Source organism: Ptychodera flava, chromosome 4, assembly GCF_041260155.1.
Source record: "Ptychodera flava strain L36383 chromosome 4, AS_Pfla_20210202, whole genome shotgun sequence".
Taxonomy (NCBI): domain Eukaryota; kingdom Metazoa; phylum Hemichordata; class Enteropneusta; family Ptychoderidae; genus Ptychodera; species Ptychodera flava.
The window spans coordinates 24,718,787-24,738,012 of NC_091931.1; the positions used below are offsets into that span (position 1 = coordinate 24,718,787).

At 38.4% G+C, this 19,226-nt stretch overlaps 2 protein-coding genes across 2 annotated transcripts in view; both read right to left on the minus strand.

Annotated features, from left to right (window-relative positions):
- LOC139131254 (uncharacterized) overlaps window positions 1-19,226 on the minus strand; it is a 283,792-nt gene that overhangs the window by 215,616 nt on the left and 48,950 nt on the right. The window lies entirely within an intron of this gene.
- Window positions 436-10,971, minus strand: LOC139132180 (pentraxin fusion protein-like). Its single transcript, XM_070698570.1, has 8 exons — window positions 10,950-10,971; window positions 10,641-10,754; window positions 8,646-8,870; window positions 6,414-6,620; window positions 5,977-6,066; window positions 4,580-4,702; window positions 1,638-1,731; window positions 436-442 (listed from the first exon to the last, which is right to left on the minus strand). The coding sequence occupies exons 1-8, from the start codon at window positions 10,969-10,971 to the stop codon at window positions 436-438; spliced, it is 882 nt and encodes a 293-aa protein (XP_070554671.1).

Sequence of the window (19,226 nt, forward strand, 5' to 3'; positions counted from 1 at the left end):
GAAAATAATCATCAACAGACGTGAATGTCCGAACAAACTATTTTTTAAAGAGCTAGTCTAATTAAAGATGCTGACTACGTTATACAATCATGTACATGGATCATCTGGAATCAATGATGCAGTCCTTTATTATCAATTCGGAATTAAAGGGACATGAGCTGTAACTTTTGACTATTTTTTCAGTATTTTAGTTCTGTAAATCTACTATAGTTTCTCATCCTAATACCTGTGCTATGCTAATTTAAAGTGTCCATTACTCTCAGACTGCTTGTCAACACACCCAGTACATGTGTAATGACCATTGTTACTGTTGATAAATGAATTCTAGTCCGGATTTGAATACAGTATTCAACAATAACGCCTAATTATATCCATTTAGACTACATCGAAAAGGTATGCATTTGGTATTTATTAATCATAGCCCAGGGATTAACACTAGAAACTGGAGTCAAAACGGAGAACAATACCTGTAAAAGCTAAATGGGACAGCTAATGGAGCTTTAATACACAATCCGATGGCAAACATTTTGTTGTACAAATGAATCTGTAGCTGAAGAGTGTAACTCCAAAGTTGTTTATTTGGTAAGAAGCAGCATATTTTTACTGAGAGAAATATTTACATCTAATAAGAACAATATTACACGTGTTACATGTCCACGTGTCAGGGGAATGCAGACAACTTTGATGCCGAGGCTTCCAGACAATGAGATTAAGTGCAGCGCAGGTGCAAAGACAAATTTGTCTTCACAAACGTTGCGACTACGTTCTTAGTTGTCAGGTAATGATTGGCTGGGCTCGCAGATGCGTTACAGTAATGAGCACATGGCAGAACGAGACAAGAACACTCGAAAGTGAGGCATGGACAAGAACATATGGCGGCCAATGAATGAGTTGCATTCGGAACAGTAAATATTAATTAGACTTGAGGACATAAAGGCAGCCAATGAATGAACGCAGATGGGACATAGGGGACATAAGACCTACCAATCAACGTGAGCGACGCTGGGGTTTAGGACACAAATTTATGTCCTAAATGGTATACGTCTATTGAAACAAACGTACAAAGGGTTTTACTTCATCGGCGGCGGCCACTTAAGATCGTTTGCAAAATAATTGTACTTGCTCTGTAAGTTTAACTTCAGTGACCTTTACATGTATGAGTATTTGCTGTTCTTGTCCTCACTTGTAGAATTTTTCGACGACAAATTTGTGTAGAAAGCGTTACTTGCCACCACGTTGCAATACTAAAGATGTTTTACAGTACAGTGCTTATGGCAGTAGGGAAAACGATTATATGTACATACACACACATACACACACACAACCAAGCATAATCCGAAAGAATGAAGGTTCTTTGCTAAATACATAGAAAGAGAATGTTTCAACTGAAATATTACTTTTATCACGCATTGGCTAATGACAAAACCCTTGCATGGACTTCTCTCACCATCATGATACATGTAAATCTAACATACACATGTGATAGACATTAAAGTTTATGAAACTCACAACAGCAATCGTCTCGATTTACAATGTGTACTCTAATAATTCGGTACATCATCAGCAGATCAACTTTCCACCAAGGTTTTAAATCATTGCGTGTGTGAGTGCAGCTTTCCCTGAAGAAGTTGCCATACTTGTCACCGTCGACGGCGTGAGATGCTTCTCCTCTGGCATCGAGGTCGCTGCTCTGACGCGCCGGTTTCCCAGTTGCTAAATTGTTGTTTTCACCTGCATGATAAAACACACAGGTGTTTGAGACTCAATGTGGTATTTGCATTATGCCATAATGCAAACTGATTTCCGCTAATGACGAGCTCTCGTTATAATCTGCTGACCCTGCTGAATAATTCCCACTTTATTATGAATCTGTTTCTGCAAACATGAACGATTTATTGAATCTGCAAATTAAGTGGCCATTGTTCAGTATCATGAGACGACCGCATCACAGTACAATAAATTACCCACAATTCTGTTTGATTTGTATCATTGAAGGTTACTTTTCTAAGAACTTTTTCAGTTCTGTATAAAAGCAATAATGTGCAGCATCACAGTAATTGTTAAATATTATCTAGTAAAAGTACGGTTAGATAGTGAACGTTTCCAAATAATCATTAAACACCATAAAAGTCAAATTCCGTAGATACTAAAAATGCCATACTTTCGGGCAGCAAGTAATGACGAACTGGAGGGGTCATTCTCTGGGAAAACTTAGAATTCAAATTTCTTTTGTCATTTCCATCGGAAAAATCAATATCCTTTTACTTTATAAAACAGGTGCAACTAGTCTTCCTACTTTCAATCACATTATTCTGTACGACTGAAGGCACAATTAGTGGAATTTTTTACAAAAATGCTATCTCCTCTGTCAATCATGCAGAATTTTCCGAATCATTTAAAACGAGGAATGGGAAGAATGGTGTCCTTAAAAGTACGTTTTCAGAATTTTTACAACTAGTCTGAATTTGTCCAAACACGGGAGAAATGGTAGACCACTGAGGAATCTCCAAGTATTAAAATCGTAATGAATTATGGGAAATTTACAGTACTGTGGTATGTGCGTTCGAAGACAAAAGTGACGCAAAAATCCGGTAAAGCCTCACGTAGCGTGGCAGGGGTCTTTTTAGCTTCCGTACTAACATATATTAGCCAAGGCGTAAAAGAGGAATGTGTTGCCATTAACAAACCCTCAAAAATAAGGTATCTCGGTCTGGATGTTTTTTTTTGCATTTTTTATCTTATTCAAGCGTGATGCACCAAAAAGCAACTAAAGTCGATGTATGAGAAAAAACGTTTAACGTCGGAAGGTTTCAAATAAGGTAGGTCGGGTTACCGGAAAGACATAGTTTTTGTTTATTTTGCCAAATGATGCACCCGTATCAGTCTCAATATGAACTGAATCTCCGTTGGCAAGAACATCTAATCTGATCAAAATCAATCTTAGTATACAGACAAAGATTCAAATCGTTCTTTTGAGGTGAGTTGAGCCGGCATCATTATTCAGGCTAATTTGCATAATCAATTCTTCGAAATCAGACTTCTCTATAGCCGAGGTCAGATGAATCTTGATACAGGTGTTGATTGTAGTAACATGATAGAAGGACAGAGTCATGGAATACAGCGGTGTCCGACGTGTTGGTTGAATGCTAATTTGCATATTTCCACTGCTAATTTGCACATTTTCAGCTTGAGTTGTGTATTAAGAACAAGCAGACCGATTAGCACATTGAAGTCTACGCGTGTTCTACTTTGGAATTATACATAGCGAGTTGTGGGCATCCAACTTATTTCGCAAATCATGCTGCTTTGGTGTTTATATTCTAGGCATGTTAGGTAAGCTATCAGAAATGAAAAGTAAGTTTTAATGATAGTTCTTGATATTTTACAACAGTGCTTCACTGTACTGTATTCTAGGCATCTAAGGTAAGCTATCACAAATGACAAGTAAGTTTTAATGATAGCCCTTGATATTTTTGCAACATTGATTCTTTGTACCTGAGCAAATCAATTTCATCCTCTCCAAGCTCACAGTCTTGGATACTATCACAGCGCCGTACATCTGAAATGCAAGCTCCATTGTAGCATAGGTATGGATTTGGAGTGCAAATATCTAAGGGGAAAAACGAGAAAATCAGAAAGGGTTTGTATAATGAAAACGAGACCAATATTCGGAGACAAAAAAGACAAACAAAAAACAAAAAAACGTCAGATGAAACATATTTGAAAGGCGAACGCTGTTTATTACCTTTTCATATAATATAGTCCTTTGGTTGGAAAGAACGTTGAAGTTGCAAAAATGAATCAAACCAAACAAGTATGGGACTGACATGTCTTGCGTTATGTCTGATAAAAGTTGGTTATATATCATAAACTTACCAGTATTTAAATATTGTAACAATATGAACCCTGTTTCGGTTATATCACCGCCCTTACTCTTTACGAACATAAATTCTGTAGGTCATAGCCTGGGAGATATAGAGATTTTTTCATCGTTTGCAAAAGTGAATGACACCAAAAACAGGTGGCAATGACAAGTCTTGAGGTATATCTGACAAAAGTGGGCAATAGAAGGCCCTTTAGGACTAACACTGCAATGTGTCAAGAACTTGTCGATTAAATGTACAAAAATCTCGTGTTAAAATGATATCGCCGCTCTTATGCTATAAACAACGACATCAGCACATGTCATTTGTAGCAAAAGCTGGTGGACATCATTGACTTGTCTGATGAGAGATATGCACACATCATTTTGTACAATGTACATCTCATCACCTTGGCAACAATCCTCGTCTGTATCGTGTACAAGAGATAAGCCATGGCTTTCACATGTAAGGGCTGCTTTATAGAGATCTTTTGGTACCGTGAATGCTTTGAAAATTGGACTAGCTGGAAAGCAAATGATATTCAACTGATGATTTAAATTGACAAAAAAGGTTCAAGATTATTACTCATATTGGCAGACCATTTGGATCATAGCATGTTTTTGGCTTCCCCTTTGGGTGTGAGTTTTCCCTTCGACGGTCGACTGTGTTTACATGCTCATTTTGGCAAATGATAATTCTCTATGCTAAAGACCTACCTTGGCAGCTTCTTCTATCAGTGCTTAGACGGTAACCATGGTTGCATTCACAATAGAAGGATCCCTGTGTATTGACGCATTCGTGTTCACAGAACCTTTGATAGACCGAACATTCGTCGATATCTGGAGAGTAAATGCCAGGTCTAATATTATTCTCAGTTTAAAATGTCAATGACCAACGTAAAGGTTAATACTACATATTATTGCCTGAATACAGGGGTTTATGTGCTCGAGAGCAGGTGACAATTTGCCCGACGCCGGTAAAATTTGGAGAATTTACTTCAATGTTTTGAAAATAAACAACAACATGCCTAGGGTTGGTGTGCTTTTCTAGAGTTTGTCTGGTTACCGAAAAGCACTATTTTTTATTTAATGTAATAATGGAGTAAGTAAGAATAAGTAAAGTTTTCACAGCCTTTGTTTTGTTTTTCGAAGAAAGAACATTTTATTTTAAACCCGAAGAGATAACCCTGGGATGGCGGCCATTTGGAATTTCAAATATCGGTAAATATAAGGTAATTTGATACTCTTGTACCAAAATTTGCATGAAGACCCCTCATTTTTATTTGTAAACTCGAAAGAAAATAGTTGAAAGTTTGCTTGAGGAAAATTTTGGCAAAAGTTTGTCTTTCCTTTACGTGGTGCCAACTACATGAAGCACTAGGTAAGAGCACCCACTTAATGTAGTACACGCCTAGAAAGTTAAAGACTTAACCTGCGGTCAAACTTTCTTCAATTGGAATATTTTAACCATAATAATTTTCTTTCAAAATCAAGAATAAGAATCGGGGTCACCGTTGAAATTTTGGTGCAAGAGAAATAACTTACCGGAGATTTACCGATATGTCAAGTTCGAAATGGCCGCCATCCCTGAGTTTACTGTTATTAGGAAAGCTGTTATCCCCAGAACAACAATACGGTGAATTTATTACATGTAGTTGGAAAATCTTACAGGCATACGGTCTCTGAGACATCTTGACCGACATTTGTTTATATCGTTGCATTTTAGTTTTGTAATAGATATGTATGTACCCTCCCACCATTGAAAACAAAAAAAAATAAAATAAAATAAAAAAATGAAATAAATAAAACAAAATAAATAAAATAAAATCGTCGATTTTCGAAAAAACTAAGACGGTGAAAATTTTTCTTACACAGAGAGATTAAAAATAAACTATTATAAGTAATGGATCAGAAAAGAATTGTAAAAGTTTGAGAGTGCGAATACCCCGAGGCGCATTCTACCTTAATATATCAGAATTCAAAAAGTCGAAACTAAAAGACTTTGGTTGCACCATAGACATTGGAAGAAGCTCTCTGTGCCTAGATGTGAGTGATTTGATGTCTGATGAACTGAGACCAAAGTCAATCTCACGTACATGAACAAGGTAACATACCGACACATTTGCTTTGTTGAACTTCATAACCCGGACAACAAGGCAACGTTTCAAATTCTGCAGCATCTCCGTCCGAGCAATTCCTTATATCTGGAAAAGATAGCATTTTGGGTAAGGTAGATGAGAATACGCCATTGCCATTTATGTCACAAGCAACAGATTACTTTACTAATTAAAATAGCAGAATACAGAATAGCTGCAAGATTTAACAGAACAGGCGTGTTTTGTTGACAATGAAGCTCATCCGGGACATCTCAGTCTGAATTTGGAGCATCGTTTTACGAACCAAAACAACAATAAAGCAAGCCATAAGGGCTCCTTTCTTTGTTACATACTGATGTCAGTGAAAATGCGAGAAGAGCCCCAACAGTTATAATTTTGGATGCACATGCATCGTCGAATAGTTACACACTAATTTAAAACAACAACGTCGTTACCTTGTCCGTAAACTTCGGCTTCGCAAATCGTCAGTGGGTCACGGCGATCAGGCAAATCAACACTAACGTATCTTCCAAGCATTCTCCCAGGACAATTGATAACAATCTCGCCTCTGTTGTCGAGGCCAATCGGTTCTGCGCAAATCGGATTCTGTAGATGGTCTTCATCGTTTCCCGCCCTCACAACGGCGCCAATCAAGCGATCGTCTGCAACATAATTTTGATCCCATGGTGACGATCAGACAACTGTCCGCGTACTGTTGCGTACAGCAATGATCATCTGCGATACAATTTTGTTTCGGCGGGGGTCGATCGAACATTGTTTGGAAAATTTTCTTTAAATGTCATTGATTACAAAACTTTCGCTGTGTCTCATTAGACGTATACCATTTAGGACATAAATTTGTCTCCTAAACCCCAGCGTCGCTCACGTTGAAATAGGTCTTATGTCCCTATGTCCCATCTGCGTTCATTCATTGGCTGCCTTTATGTCCTCAAGTCTCATTAATATTTACTGATCCGAATGCAACTCATTTATTGCCCGCCATATGTTCTTGTCCATGCCTCACTTTCGAGTGTTGCTTGTCTCGTTCTGCCATGTGATCATTACTGTAATATACAAATGTATCTGCGCGCTTAGCAAAGCAGTCCCAGACCTTAGGTGTTTCATTCATCACTTTAGAACAATGACTGACAGTAACCTTTGTGAAGAGGCCAATTATGTTGGATTCAAACACAACGTATCGCCATGACGATCTTAGGTCAAATATAGTACCTCTTTACGATTGCTAAATGGTCATATAATCTCCCCCCGTCTTTGTTTGTCTCTGTGGTTACCGCAGCTCCTCTACCAAAAGCATAGTCAACATTCGCCAGAAATTAAAAAAGAATTTCTCCGTTCAAGTTATCGTGTTCTTTTTCAAAGTCTCAAGTTTATTCTGGAAATGCGCGGCATCTAGCAGGGTTGTTTCTGATTGACCGGAATTTTGTCAAAGTAACTTCAAACAGGTGCACAACAGGCGCATGAATTGCCCTCCACAGCTAATGACTTGTAACTTTGTATACAGTATTCAACAATAACGCCTGATTATATCCATGTAGACTACATCGAAAAGGTATGCATTTGGTATTTATTTAATCATAGCCCAGGGATTAACACCAGAAACTGGAGTCAAAACGGAGAACAATACTGAAAAAGCTAAATGAGACAGCTAATGGAGCTTTAATACACAATCCGATGGCAAGCATTTTGTTGTACAAATGAATCTGTAGCTGAAGAGTGTAACTCCAAAGTTGTTTATTTGGTAAGAAGCAGCATATTTTTACTGACAGAAATATTTACATCTAATAAGAACAATATTTCCACGTGTTGCATGTCCACGTGTCAGGGGAATGCAGACAACTTTGATGCCGGAGCTTCCTGACAATGAGATTAAGTGCAGCGCAGGTGCAAAGACAAATTTGTCTTCACAAACGTTGCGACTACGTTCTTAGCTGTCTGGTAATGATTGGCTGGGCTCGCAGATGCGTTACAGTAATGAGCACATGGCAGAACGAGACAAGAAACACTCGAAAGTGAGGCATGGACAAGAACATATGGCGGCCAATGAATGAGTTGCATTCGGAACAGTAAATATTAATGAGACTTGAGGACATAAAGGCAGCCAATGAATGAACGCAGATGGGACATAGGGACATAAGACCTACCAATCAACGTGAGCGACGCTGGGGTTTAGGACACAAATTAATGTCCTGAATGGTATACGTCTATTGAAACAAACGTACAAAGTGGTTTTACTTCATCGGCGGCGGCCACTTAAGATCGTTTGCAAAATAATTGTACTTGCTCTGTAAGTTTAACTTCAGTGACCTTTACATGTATGAGTATTTGCTGTTCTTGTCCTCACTTGTAGAATTTTCGACGACAAATTCGTGTAGAAAGCGTTACTTGCCACCACGTTGCAATACTAAAGATGTTGACAGTACAGTGCTTATGGCAGTAGGGAAAAACAATTATATGTACATACACACACACACATACACACAACCAAGCATAATTCGAAAGAATGAAGGTTCTTTGCCACATACATAAAAAGAGAATGTTTGAACTGAAATATTACTTTTATCACGCATTGGCTAATGACAGAACCTTTGCATGGACTCCTCTCACCATCATGATACATGTAAATCTAACATACACATGTGATGGACATTAAAGTTTATGCAACTCACAACAGCAATCGTCTCGATTTACAATGTGTACTCTAATAATTCGGTACGTCATCAGCAGATCAACTTTCCACCAAGGTTTTAAATCATTGCGTGTGTGAGTGCAGCTTCCCCTGAAGTAGTCACCATACTTGCTACCGTCGACGGCCTGAGATGCTTTTCCTCTGCTGGCATCGTGGTCGCTGCTCTGACGCGCCGGTTTCCCAGTCGCTAAATTGTTGTTTTCACCTGCATGATAAAACAACACAAGTGTTTGAGACTCAATGTGGTATTTGCATTATGCCATAATGCAAACTGATTTCCGCTAATGACGAGCTCTCGGTATAATCTGCTGACCCTGTCGAATATTTCTCACTTTATTATGAATCTGTTTCTGCAAACATGAACGATTTCTTGAATCTGCAAATTAAGTGGCCATTGTTCAGTATCATGAGACGACCGCATCACAGTACAATAAATTACCCACAATTCTGTTTGATTTGTATCATTGAAGGTTACTTTTCTAAGAACTTTTTCAGTTCTGTATAAAAGCAATAATGTGCATCATCACAATAATTGTTAAATATTATCTAGTAAAAGTACGTTTAGATATTTCAGTGAAAGTTTTCAAACAATCATTAAACAACCATAAAAGTCAAATTCCGTAGATACTTAAAATGCCATACTTTCGGGCAGCAAGTAATGACGACCTGAAGGGGTCATTCTCTGAGAAAACTTAGAATGCAAATTCCTTTTGTCATTTCCATTGGAAAAAATCAATATCCTTTTACTTCATAAAACAGGTGCAACTAGTCTTCCTACTTTCAATCACATTATTCTGTACGACTGAAGGCACAATTAGTGGAATTTTTTACAAAAATGCTATCTCCTCTGTCAATCATGCAGAATTTTCCGAATCATTTAAAACGAGGAATGGGAAGAATGGTGTCCTTAAAAGTACGTTTTCAGAATTTTTACAACTAGTCTATGAATTTGTCCAAACATAGGAGACATGGTAGACTACTGAGGAATCTCCAAGTATTAAAATCGTAATGAATTATGGGAAAAATTACAGGACTGTGGTATGTTCGTTCGAAAACAAAAGTGACGCAAAAATCCGGTAAAGCCTCACGGAGCGTGGCATGGGTCTTTCTAGCTCCCGTGCTAACATATGTTAGCCAATGCGTAAGAGAGGAATGTGTTGCCATTAACAAACCCTCAAAAAATAAGGTATCTCGGTCTGGATTTATTTTTGCATTTTTTATTTTATTCAAGCGTGATGCACCAAAAAGCAACTAAAGTCGATGTCTGAGAAAAAACGTTTAACGTCGTAAGGTTTCAAATAAGGTAGGTCGGGTTACCGGAAAGACATAGTTTTTGTTTATTTTGCCAAATGATGCACCCGTATCAGTCTCAATATGAACTGAATCTCCGTTGGCAAGAACAGCTAATCTGATCAAAATCAATCTTAGTAATACAGACAAAGATTCAAATCGTTCTTTTGAGGTGAGTTGTACCGGCATCATTATTCAGGCTAATTTGCATAATTAATTCTTCGAAATCAGACTTCTCTATGGCCGAGGTCAGATGAATCTTGATACAGGTGTTGATGGTAGTTACATGATAGAAGGACAGAGTCCTGGAATACAGCGGTGTCTGACGTGTTGGTTGAATGCTAATTTGCATATTTCCACTGCTAATTTGCATATTTGTAGCTTGAGTTGTGTATTAAGAACAAGCAGGCCGATTATCACATTGAAGTCTACGTTCTACTTTGGAATTATTCATAGCGAGTTGTGGGCATCCAACTCATTTCGCAAATCATGCTGCTTTGGCGTCTATATTCTAGGCATCTCAGGTAATCGATAATAAATGAAAAGTAAGTTTTAATGATAGTCCTTGATATTTTACAACAGTGCTTCACTGTACTGTATTCTAGGCATCTCAGGTAAGCTATCAGAAACGAAAAGTAAGTTTTAATGATAGCCCTTGATATTTTACAACAGTGCTTCACTGTACCTGAGCAATCAATTTCATCCTCGCCAAGCTCACAGTCTTGTATACTATCACAGCGCCCCACATCTGAAATGCAGGCTCCATTGTAGCATAGGTATGGATTTGGAGTGCAAATATCTAAGGGGAAAACGAGAAAATCAGAAAGGGTTTGTATAATGAAAACGAGACCAATATTCGGAGACAAAAAAGACAAAAAAAGAGAAAAAACGTCAGATGAAACATATTTGAAAGGAGAACGCTGTTTATTACCTTTTCATATAATATTGTCCCTTCGTTTGAAAGAAATGTTGAAGTTGCAATAATTAATCAAACCGAACAAGTATGGGAGTGACATGTCTCGCGTTATGTCTGATAAAAGTAGGTTATATATCATAAACTTACCAGTATTTAAATAATTGTAACAATATGAACCCTGTTTCGGTTATATCACCGCCCGTACTCTTTACAAACATAAATTCTGTAGGTCCATAGCCTGGGAGATATAGAGATTTTCATCGTTTGCAAAAGTGAATGACACCAAAACGGGTGGCAATGACAAGTCTTGCTGTATATCTGACAAAAGTGGGTTATAGAAGGCCCTTTTGGGCTCACACTGCAATGAGTCAAGCAGTGTGGATTAAATGGACAAAAATCTCGTGTTAAAATGATATCGCCGCTCTAATGCTATAAACAACGACATAAGCACATGTCAGTCATTACTAGCAAAAGCTGGAGGATATCATTGACTTGTCTGGTGAGAGATATACACACATCATTTTGTACAATGTACATCTCATTACCTTGGCAACCATCCTCGTCATCACCATCGAGACAATCCATCTCACCGTCACATTTCCAATACACGGGTATACAATTGCCATAGTCACAGTGGTATAAATCTTCAGCACATGAAGTGAATACTGTAATTAAGATAAAAGCAACTATCACCTTTGTAAAAGCGGGAAAACCTACCAAGAATTTCTCCAAGATGATTTGTCATGGCTTTTAATCAATCGGTTTTTTTTGCAATATCTGGGACGCTTGGTAGGGTATTTCTATTCTATGCTGTGTATCCTCAGGGTAGCCACTCACTTACTCGTTTCATCGAAAATTTGGGTATACACATATATACCACGTCACTACTTTGTGCGTTAACTATTTATTTTAATGACAGATTTCCGACGGTAAGCAAAAAATCTAGTGATACCTATCTAGGTAGACATACCTTCACATAGTCCTTCGTCTTCACCGGTTGGACAGTCATGTTCATCGTCACACACCCAGGCATTAGGTATACAAGACAAATCTCCGCAAGCAAATTGCTGTTACCACATTCTTTGCAAAAAAAAAAGGTGAACAAGAAATGTAACCATTTCAAAGATACCTTTCGCATCATTTATTGACAGCTAGTGATATTTTAAGTAAAAATTTTGATCTGCCGCCAGGTATATTGTGCATTCAACGTAAATATGTAGCATAGTAGTAGTATGTAATATGGAGTTTGAGTGTGTTTATTTATCTTGACATCTGTCAGTCGGTTGCTTCGAGTCTCTTTATCGGTTTCTCAATCAGTTTGTCAGCCTGTCTATCGGTCCTTTTATCTCTGTCTCTCGTGATCTCGGTCTCTCCTTCTTCGTGTCTGCCTATCTGCATTTCTGTCTGTCTCATGTGTCTCACTGTCTCTCTGTTTCTGTCTGTCTGTCTTTCCCCTCTGTCTCTGTCTCTGTCTGTCTGTCTGTCTGCCTGTCTGTCTGTCTGTCTGTCTGTCTGTCTGTCTCTCTGTCTGTCTCTCTCTCTCTCTCTCTCTCTCTCTCTCTCTCTCTCTCTCTCTCTCTCTCTCTCTCTCTCTCTCTCTCAGAATAAGGGATATCTTTATTTTCACGTCTGTATCGAAATCCTATCTCCGCACAAAGCTTCGCCCTCGTCGTCTGCACAGTTCCACCAGTAATCACATATCCATCGATTCGGTATGCAAAGACCGTCAGAACACGGATACTCGTTCACAGCACAAACTGAAATTTTGCATTTCATAAGACAGTGAATGCTTCTTTTTCACAGCATGAAACAGGATATAATGTATGCATGTATTGTTTACCCCTTCCGCCCCATTTCCCATTGTAGAAGTCCCACATTGCAATCAAAACAATTGGAATGGACAAAACCATTGCGGAGATTGGGTTGAAAAAAACAAATCTGATAAATCAAAGGAAGAGATTAGGGGACATTTCAGCTTTTTCATGAATTTTGTTTCAGGTGAAAGTTGTTTCGTGTTTTTTTTTATTTGGAACAAGTTAAAATACTGAACACAGTGTACACAACTTAAACTCTACTAGCCACTACATGAGAGTAAAACATTAAGTGAAACTTTTTGCGTCTATGCCAAAATATCGAGTTCAGTGCAACTCTCAACTTGCTAGCTTAAGGTAGTATGCGCCTCGAAAGTGAAAGACATAAACTTTTAGTCAAACTTTTCCTTCAGGAATCTTTCAACCATTCTCTTTCAAAATCATTGTAAAGAATGAAAATGGGGCTGGGTGCAAATTTTGGTACTAAGGAAAAAATTTATCTCAGATTTGCCGATATTTGAAATCAAAATTTTTGCTATCCCTGAGTTAACTCGATTGAGAAAAATCAAAAACGACTTTCGGAAAACTAAGACGGCGAAAATGTATCCTACACCAAGAGCTTTAAAATGAGTCCCCACAAGTTATATATCAGAATTGTACACGTTTGGGAGTCCGAATATCTGTGCCCGGGCGCATTTTACCTTAGTGTACACTGTTAAGCCTATGTAGTTTGGATCTCATGCAAGCTTTTGTAATGAGTTCGATTCTTGATTGGTGCAGCCTTCTCGACATACATGTCGGGACGCAAAAATCCTCTGACTAAGTTGACACAATGTTGCAAGTTGTTCAGGTTGATTGACAAGTTGAGGTGACTTTCGCGCCTCTTTTCACGCAATAAAGTTAGTTCGTTGTTACACATCAAAGGAGAGACAGTGTCATTCTCACTCTCTGCACCATAACTTCCTCATCACACAATATAGAACCTGCTTCTAAATGTGCCCAGCCACAATACAAGGTTAGCGGCTGTCCCATACGTCATGGCAATGTTTGAATGTCGTAAGAAATGAAATTGGAATGCGTGAAAGTAATTTTGTTTAGAGGTCACGAAACAAAATAACCTGTTTACGTTAAGCTTAAGGTGCAATGGTTGGCCTTTTGGTAGCTGTTTATCGCCATCATGGTGTACACTAGATGATTTCACACAAGTTACACACACCACTTCAATACTAGAGCACCTCCCATCGAGAAGTTGTGGGCTATACGTGTCTATACCGAAGATTGAATTCGACGTAATTAGTCTCACTTTTGCCTCAAAAGTGGCACTTCCCCCGCCAGACTTCTATAAATACACGAGGCAATGTAAGGAAGTCATCATACCTGGTCGGCATGTCGCGCCGTCAGACAACAGTCGATATCCATCAAAACAAGCACAGTAGAAGGATCCAGGAGTGTTGTAACAGTGATGGTGACAGACAGTGGTGTCATTTCCAGCCTTACATTCGTCCATATCTGATATTTTAACGAAGGATATTTAGTTGTTGAAATTTGTAGCGCAAGCAAAAACACATCGTGTCACGGGGTTAGGGTTAATCGAAATGTAAATACGGCGTCAAAAAGCGCGAATGGTAACTGCTGAAATACGGATAATTACGTTTTTTAGCAAAATCTCTTTGGTTGCAACAAAGTGACATGATGTGTCAGGTCATATATATAAATATTCTATAACTACATCAGAGTTGCATAACGCCCAGAGCCGTTGTGACAGTCTTGTTGCTGTACCTATTTTTTCTGTCACGTTGGCCTACCCCGTCCCATTCATGAATGGTACTTGTAAAGAAGTGTCGTAGAAGGCCAGGTAGCTGCAGCCTTGACCGTGAATTCAATTTGAAAATTTAGACTCTTCCGAATCGTGAAATTGACGCGGGAGTTCAGACAAAGATAGACTCATCTTTTCACAATGTGACAAAAATTCAAATCCCGAACATGGAAATGTGGGCAAACGAATGTTCAATCGTTGATACCTTGGCACTGAGTTCCATTCCCTACGGGGATATATCCTTCCAGACAACTACAAACGTCTTCACCACTCAGACCAATCTGGCAAATCTGTTCACACGAATTTGGTTCGGTGCAGTTTTCTCCCTGTGAGGAAATTTAGAAAATTTAGTCGATGAATATGGCAAAGAGAGAGAGAGAGAGAGAGAGAGAGAGAGAGAGAGAGAGAGAGAGAGAGAGAGAGTTTTCTTCTTACCACTTGTGCGGGTTTACCTTAAAGCTCTTAGAGAAAGAAAAATAATTAAATTTACAATCTTATTTTTTCAAAATTCGAAAACTGCAGTGTATTTGTCCCCGTAGAGTTAACACGGGATAATGGCCATGTTAACTTTGAAATATCGGTAAATGAACATGTCGGGTAGATTGCTTCTCTAGTACCAAACTTTGTTTCGTGGAGCGTACAATATTAGCGTTGATCAATATATCAGAGGCTTAAGTACCACATATAGGGATTAAAATATGGTATTCACACATTACATACACTTCGTCTTTGTGATACAATTCCTATTTGCATGGTAACATTTAGACGGGCGTTGTCGACAAATGGCCAATTTCGATGATTTAATGTCCAGGGCATTAATTAACATATGTTAAAACCACACATTTAAGAAGACCGAGTTTTGTGATTTAAAGAGATTATTTTGACCAAACCTGGTCCTCAAATGTGAGATTTCTGGTATTATCTCATTCGGAGAAATAGCTATTTTCTCCTCAGTGTACACAATAATTATTGCCTTATCTGCGAATAATTGGACCACCATCAACAACGAACATCTAAACATACTAACATACTACTACCATTTCTGCAATAATTGCAGTATCACTAGGAAGGTTTCTCGCGTGTAATTAGCACCCCCCCCCCAAAAAAAAAAAACACAAAAAAAAGCAAAACAACAAACCCAACAAACAAAACAGAACGAAAACAAACAAACAAACGAAATAGATAAATGAACTTGAGAGATATGGATCTCGTGGCCTAATTACATGAATTAAGTCGATCATAGACATGTAGACTGTTAATTTTGCAAGAGCAAACAAACATACAAACAAGCAAACAAACAAACAAACAACAAACAAAAATAAAGAAATGACACGTCACAAAACCAAGTTTTAAGTCATACACGTACAATTTACAAACATATTACCTTGGCAACGGAAATAGCCATAGGAAGATGAAATACAAGATGTATGACACATTTTGGTCCATCGTTGTTCTCCGCCTGAATTGTGTCTCTGGAAAAAAAGTGAAAGGAAACGAAAAAGGTGAAAAAAAACGGTTAATAGTAACGATAATTTTGGTCAGGACATCATAGGTTTCACTCATATTAAAAACAGCCATGAATGATATGAGCTGGCCGTCTTTGTTAGCTTATTAACGCGGAGGTCGAAACTAAAATTACAGTATGCTAGTTTTCATACAGCTGACATTGTGTTCTTACCGAGGGTTTTGAAAAAAATTACAGTTGAAGTACTTACCTATATGAGACGATAAAGACGGACAGTTTTAAGGTAAAATGCTCCTCTATTAATTGTGAAAGACCTGCCTCTCTCCCTGATACGGATGAATTATGCCAAGTTCTGTAAGCTTACCACACTGGAAGACGTATAAAATTATTAAAAGCCGTCAAGTTAGACAAAGCTCTTCACAAAATAAGACGAGATATCATACACGCCCGCACAGTGACGCATGCATCTTTACATGTGTAACAAAACCTACTCAGAACTGTTTTGTATCGTGTATGGCTGAGATTAATAGCATTGCGCTCTCCTCTACTGATTTCTGATATCGGAGTGACAGTAATCGGACCGTTACTCGACAGCTTTTTCTGCTGATTGTATTAACTGCCTAAGTATCATGTCAGCTGACAAATGTGAGATGTCACCTTGAAGGTTAAAGCATGATTAACCAATCGTTGAAGCGTGATGTATTTTGTGAAGTCTGTGGCAATAAATGACATATCCTTTTTGCGTGATCGAAGACAATCAATCCAACTTTGACCTTAAGACTGCATGGACCACGCTAAGCGTTCTGTGAAACGAAATGTGAACAAATTTAAGTGGACTGTTGTCATAATCTTCCAAATTGGCGCACAGAATAGTAATATTTCACGCTCAAAATACATTAGCGTTCTTGGACGCGAGTGATCAAGCTGACGTTTCTTTGCTTGGATTCTGACAATGCTGGCGCAACGACATACCAGCACAATATCGACGACATTAGACTTGGTTCAAGTCGGTGAACTAAAAAAAAAAAAAAATCATTTATAATAGTTTCTCTTGTGTCTCTCCTATTTCGTACAAACTTATCCGGAATTTTCAGCTCACGCCAGGTTTACCCAGCGATTGAATGCGTCACGTTTGAGTCTGCGCAGTAGTGAGTTAGTTTCTGCCGGAACTCCGCTGCATAGTGGTCACTCCACTCATCGCGTTCACCGTACTCATCGCGTCCACTCATGATGCGCGCGTTTCACATGAAAGCAGAATACAAATCATTGCACTCCACTCCAAAATTCACAAATCGCAGACTTGAAAGAAGTCTACGACGACATGATGTCACTCATTTACACATTTACAAGAATTACCCAGTAACTTATTTTCTCATGGAGATATTCTGCGTACTACCCCCACGTCCTATTGTGTTTCAACCTATCGTTATATTGAGCCGTTGTTATCATTTTAATTTATTCGTGGCGTGGGTTTAAAACAAAGAATTGTAGCAAGCCATGCATGGGCATGTGATAATTTCTACTTTTGTAATCTTTTCTAATGTCGGTAAATCAAAGTATTGTCTTATTATATTCTTTATGGCGTCGGCATCCGACATAGCCAAGATATTGTATAAATAGACACACTAACTCAGAGGAAAAACTATAACTCAAGGACCGACAACCACGGTCACACTCTTGTGGAGTGACCGACGACAGGACATTCACAGTTATGGTTCCGTATTCAATAAATAAGTTTCAGTTATACATCAGCACTCATCGTCGGATCCAGCTTCTTTCCTTTATGTTATGACACTGTCATGACTTTTTACGAAACAAGGCAGTGTTTCAACGTGACAATATTAATGTCCTTACGTGGTAATGGAAGGATCATCAATATAATTTTGCAGAATCACGATGAGTCAAACCTTCAGAGAAATTCGGTAAATTCTTTATCGGTTTCGAACTCTCAACGTGGTCACCAAATCATTTAGTAAAGGCATCAGTCAAAACTGCTTGGCTAAATCCCCATCCTCAGGAAGAATTGTCTAATAAACGAGCAAAGTTTTTTTCTAACACCGACCCCTCCACACGAAGCACTCACACAAATTGTTGCTCGCTCACATACACTCGCACAGGGTACAATCCAAATCAAAGCAATGAATAGATAGCTAAACTTGGCTACAGATAACTTCGTACGTAGGAAAGTACATGCGAGCATGGCAAAAGAAATTCATTTAGGCGGATGAAGTAAGAACTCGGAATGGGGGTCATTCCGAAGGGAGTATAAAATACCGGTTTCACCTTGCGCTATGGCTAATAAAGTTTACCGTGGTAAAAATGCCGACTGTGTACGTCATGCAAGTCAGGAATGCTCAATAAAGTGGTCAGACTTTTTTATGATTTACTGTTAGTGGTATTGACTATTTAAACAAGAAATTGCGTGTGTTCGGAGAGACAGATTCAAAATGCTATAGAATCGAATGATTAAACATGACAAGCCAGGCCCTGCGTATCTGATATCAGTCCCGGGACCAGTGTAAGCGAGTGCGGTACAGCAACCCGAATTTTTAACGGATTTTTGTTTAGAAACGGTGACATAAATGTAAATGAAACGTTTTGATAAAAAAGAGAATGTTCTTTGATTTTTGGGTGAAATTAGCATCTGGGAAGTGTTTCAAAAATATAATGTAGTGCGCAGTCATCGGACGTAAATACATGCGCTTACAAATCGGAAAGGCAAACCAACTTGTCACTTTGCGCCTATTTTTTGTTTCAATAAAAGTAATAGGTACTAATTTTTATATATACGAACAGTTTCTCTCTTCATGCTCAACTTGAAATTGAGTTCATGCTAATATTTGTGTGTCTCTCGAGTTGAAGAAGTGGTAGCGAGCTACTTGCTTCGATATTCAGGTGCGTATAAGTGTACGTGTAATTATATCGCCATTATGCAATCGCAGTCATTGCATTATAATAAAGTGAATATTAAGCATGAATATTTGGTATGAATATTAAATGGAGATATCTCATAGAACAATGGACATTGTACAGGGTAAGAAATCGGTCGAAATGCGACCTGAAATGCGACTGTAGAAAGTTATCCAATTGGTATGTCACTGGAAAGGGAAAAGCCAATGTAAGAAAGGTCTTGTCTTATGAAATCCAAAGAAAATGAAGAGGTACGGTTGACGTTTTGCCATAGTTTTTGTATTTGTAAACGTGACAAAGAAGACCTCCGGATTCAGTCAAGAAACGTAAAGGGCGGAATCCATATAAACAGT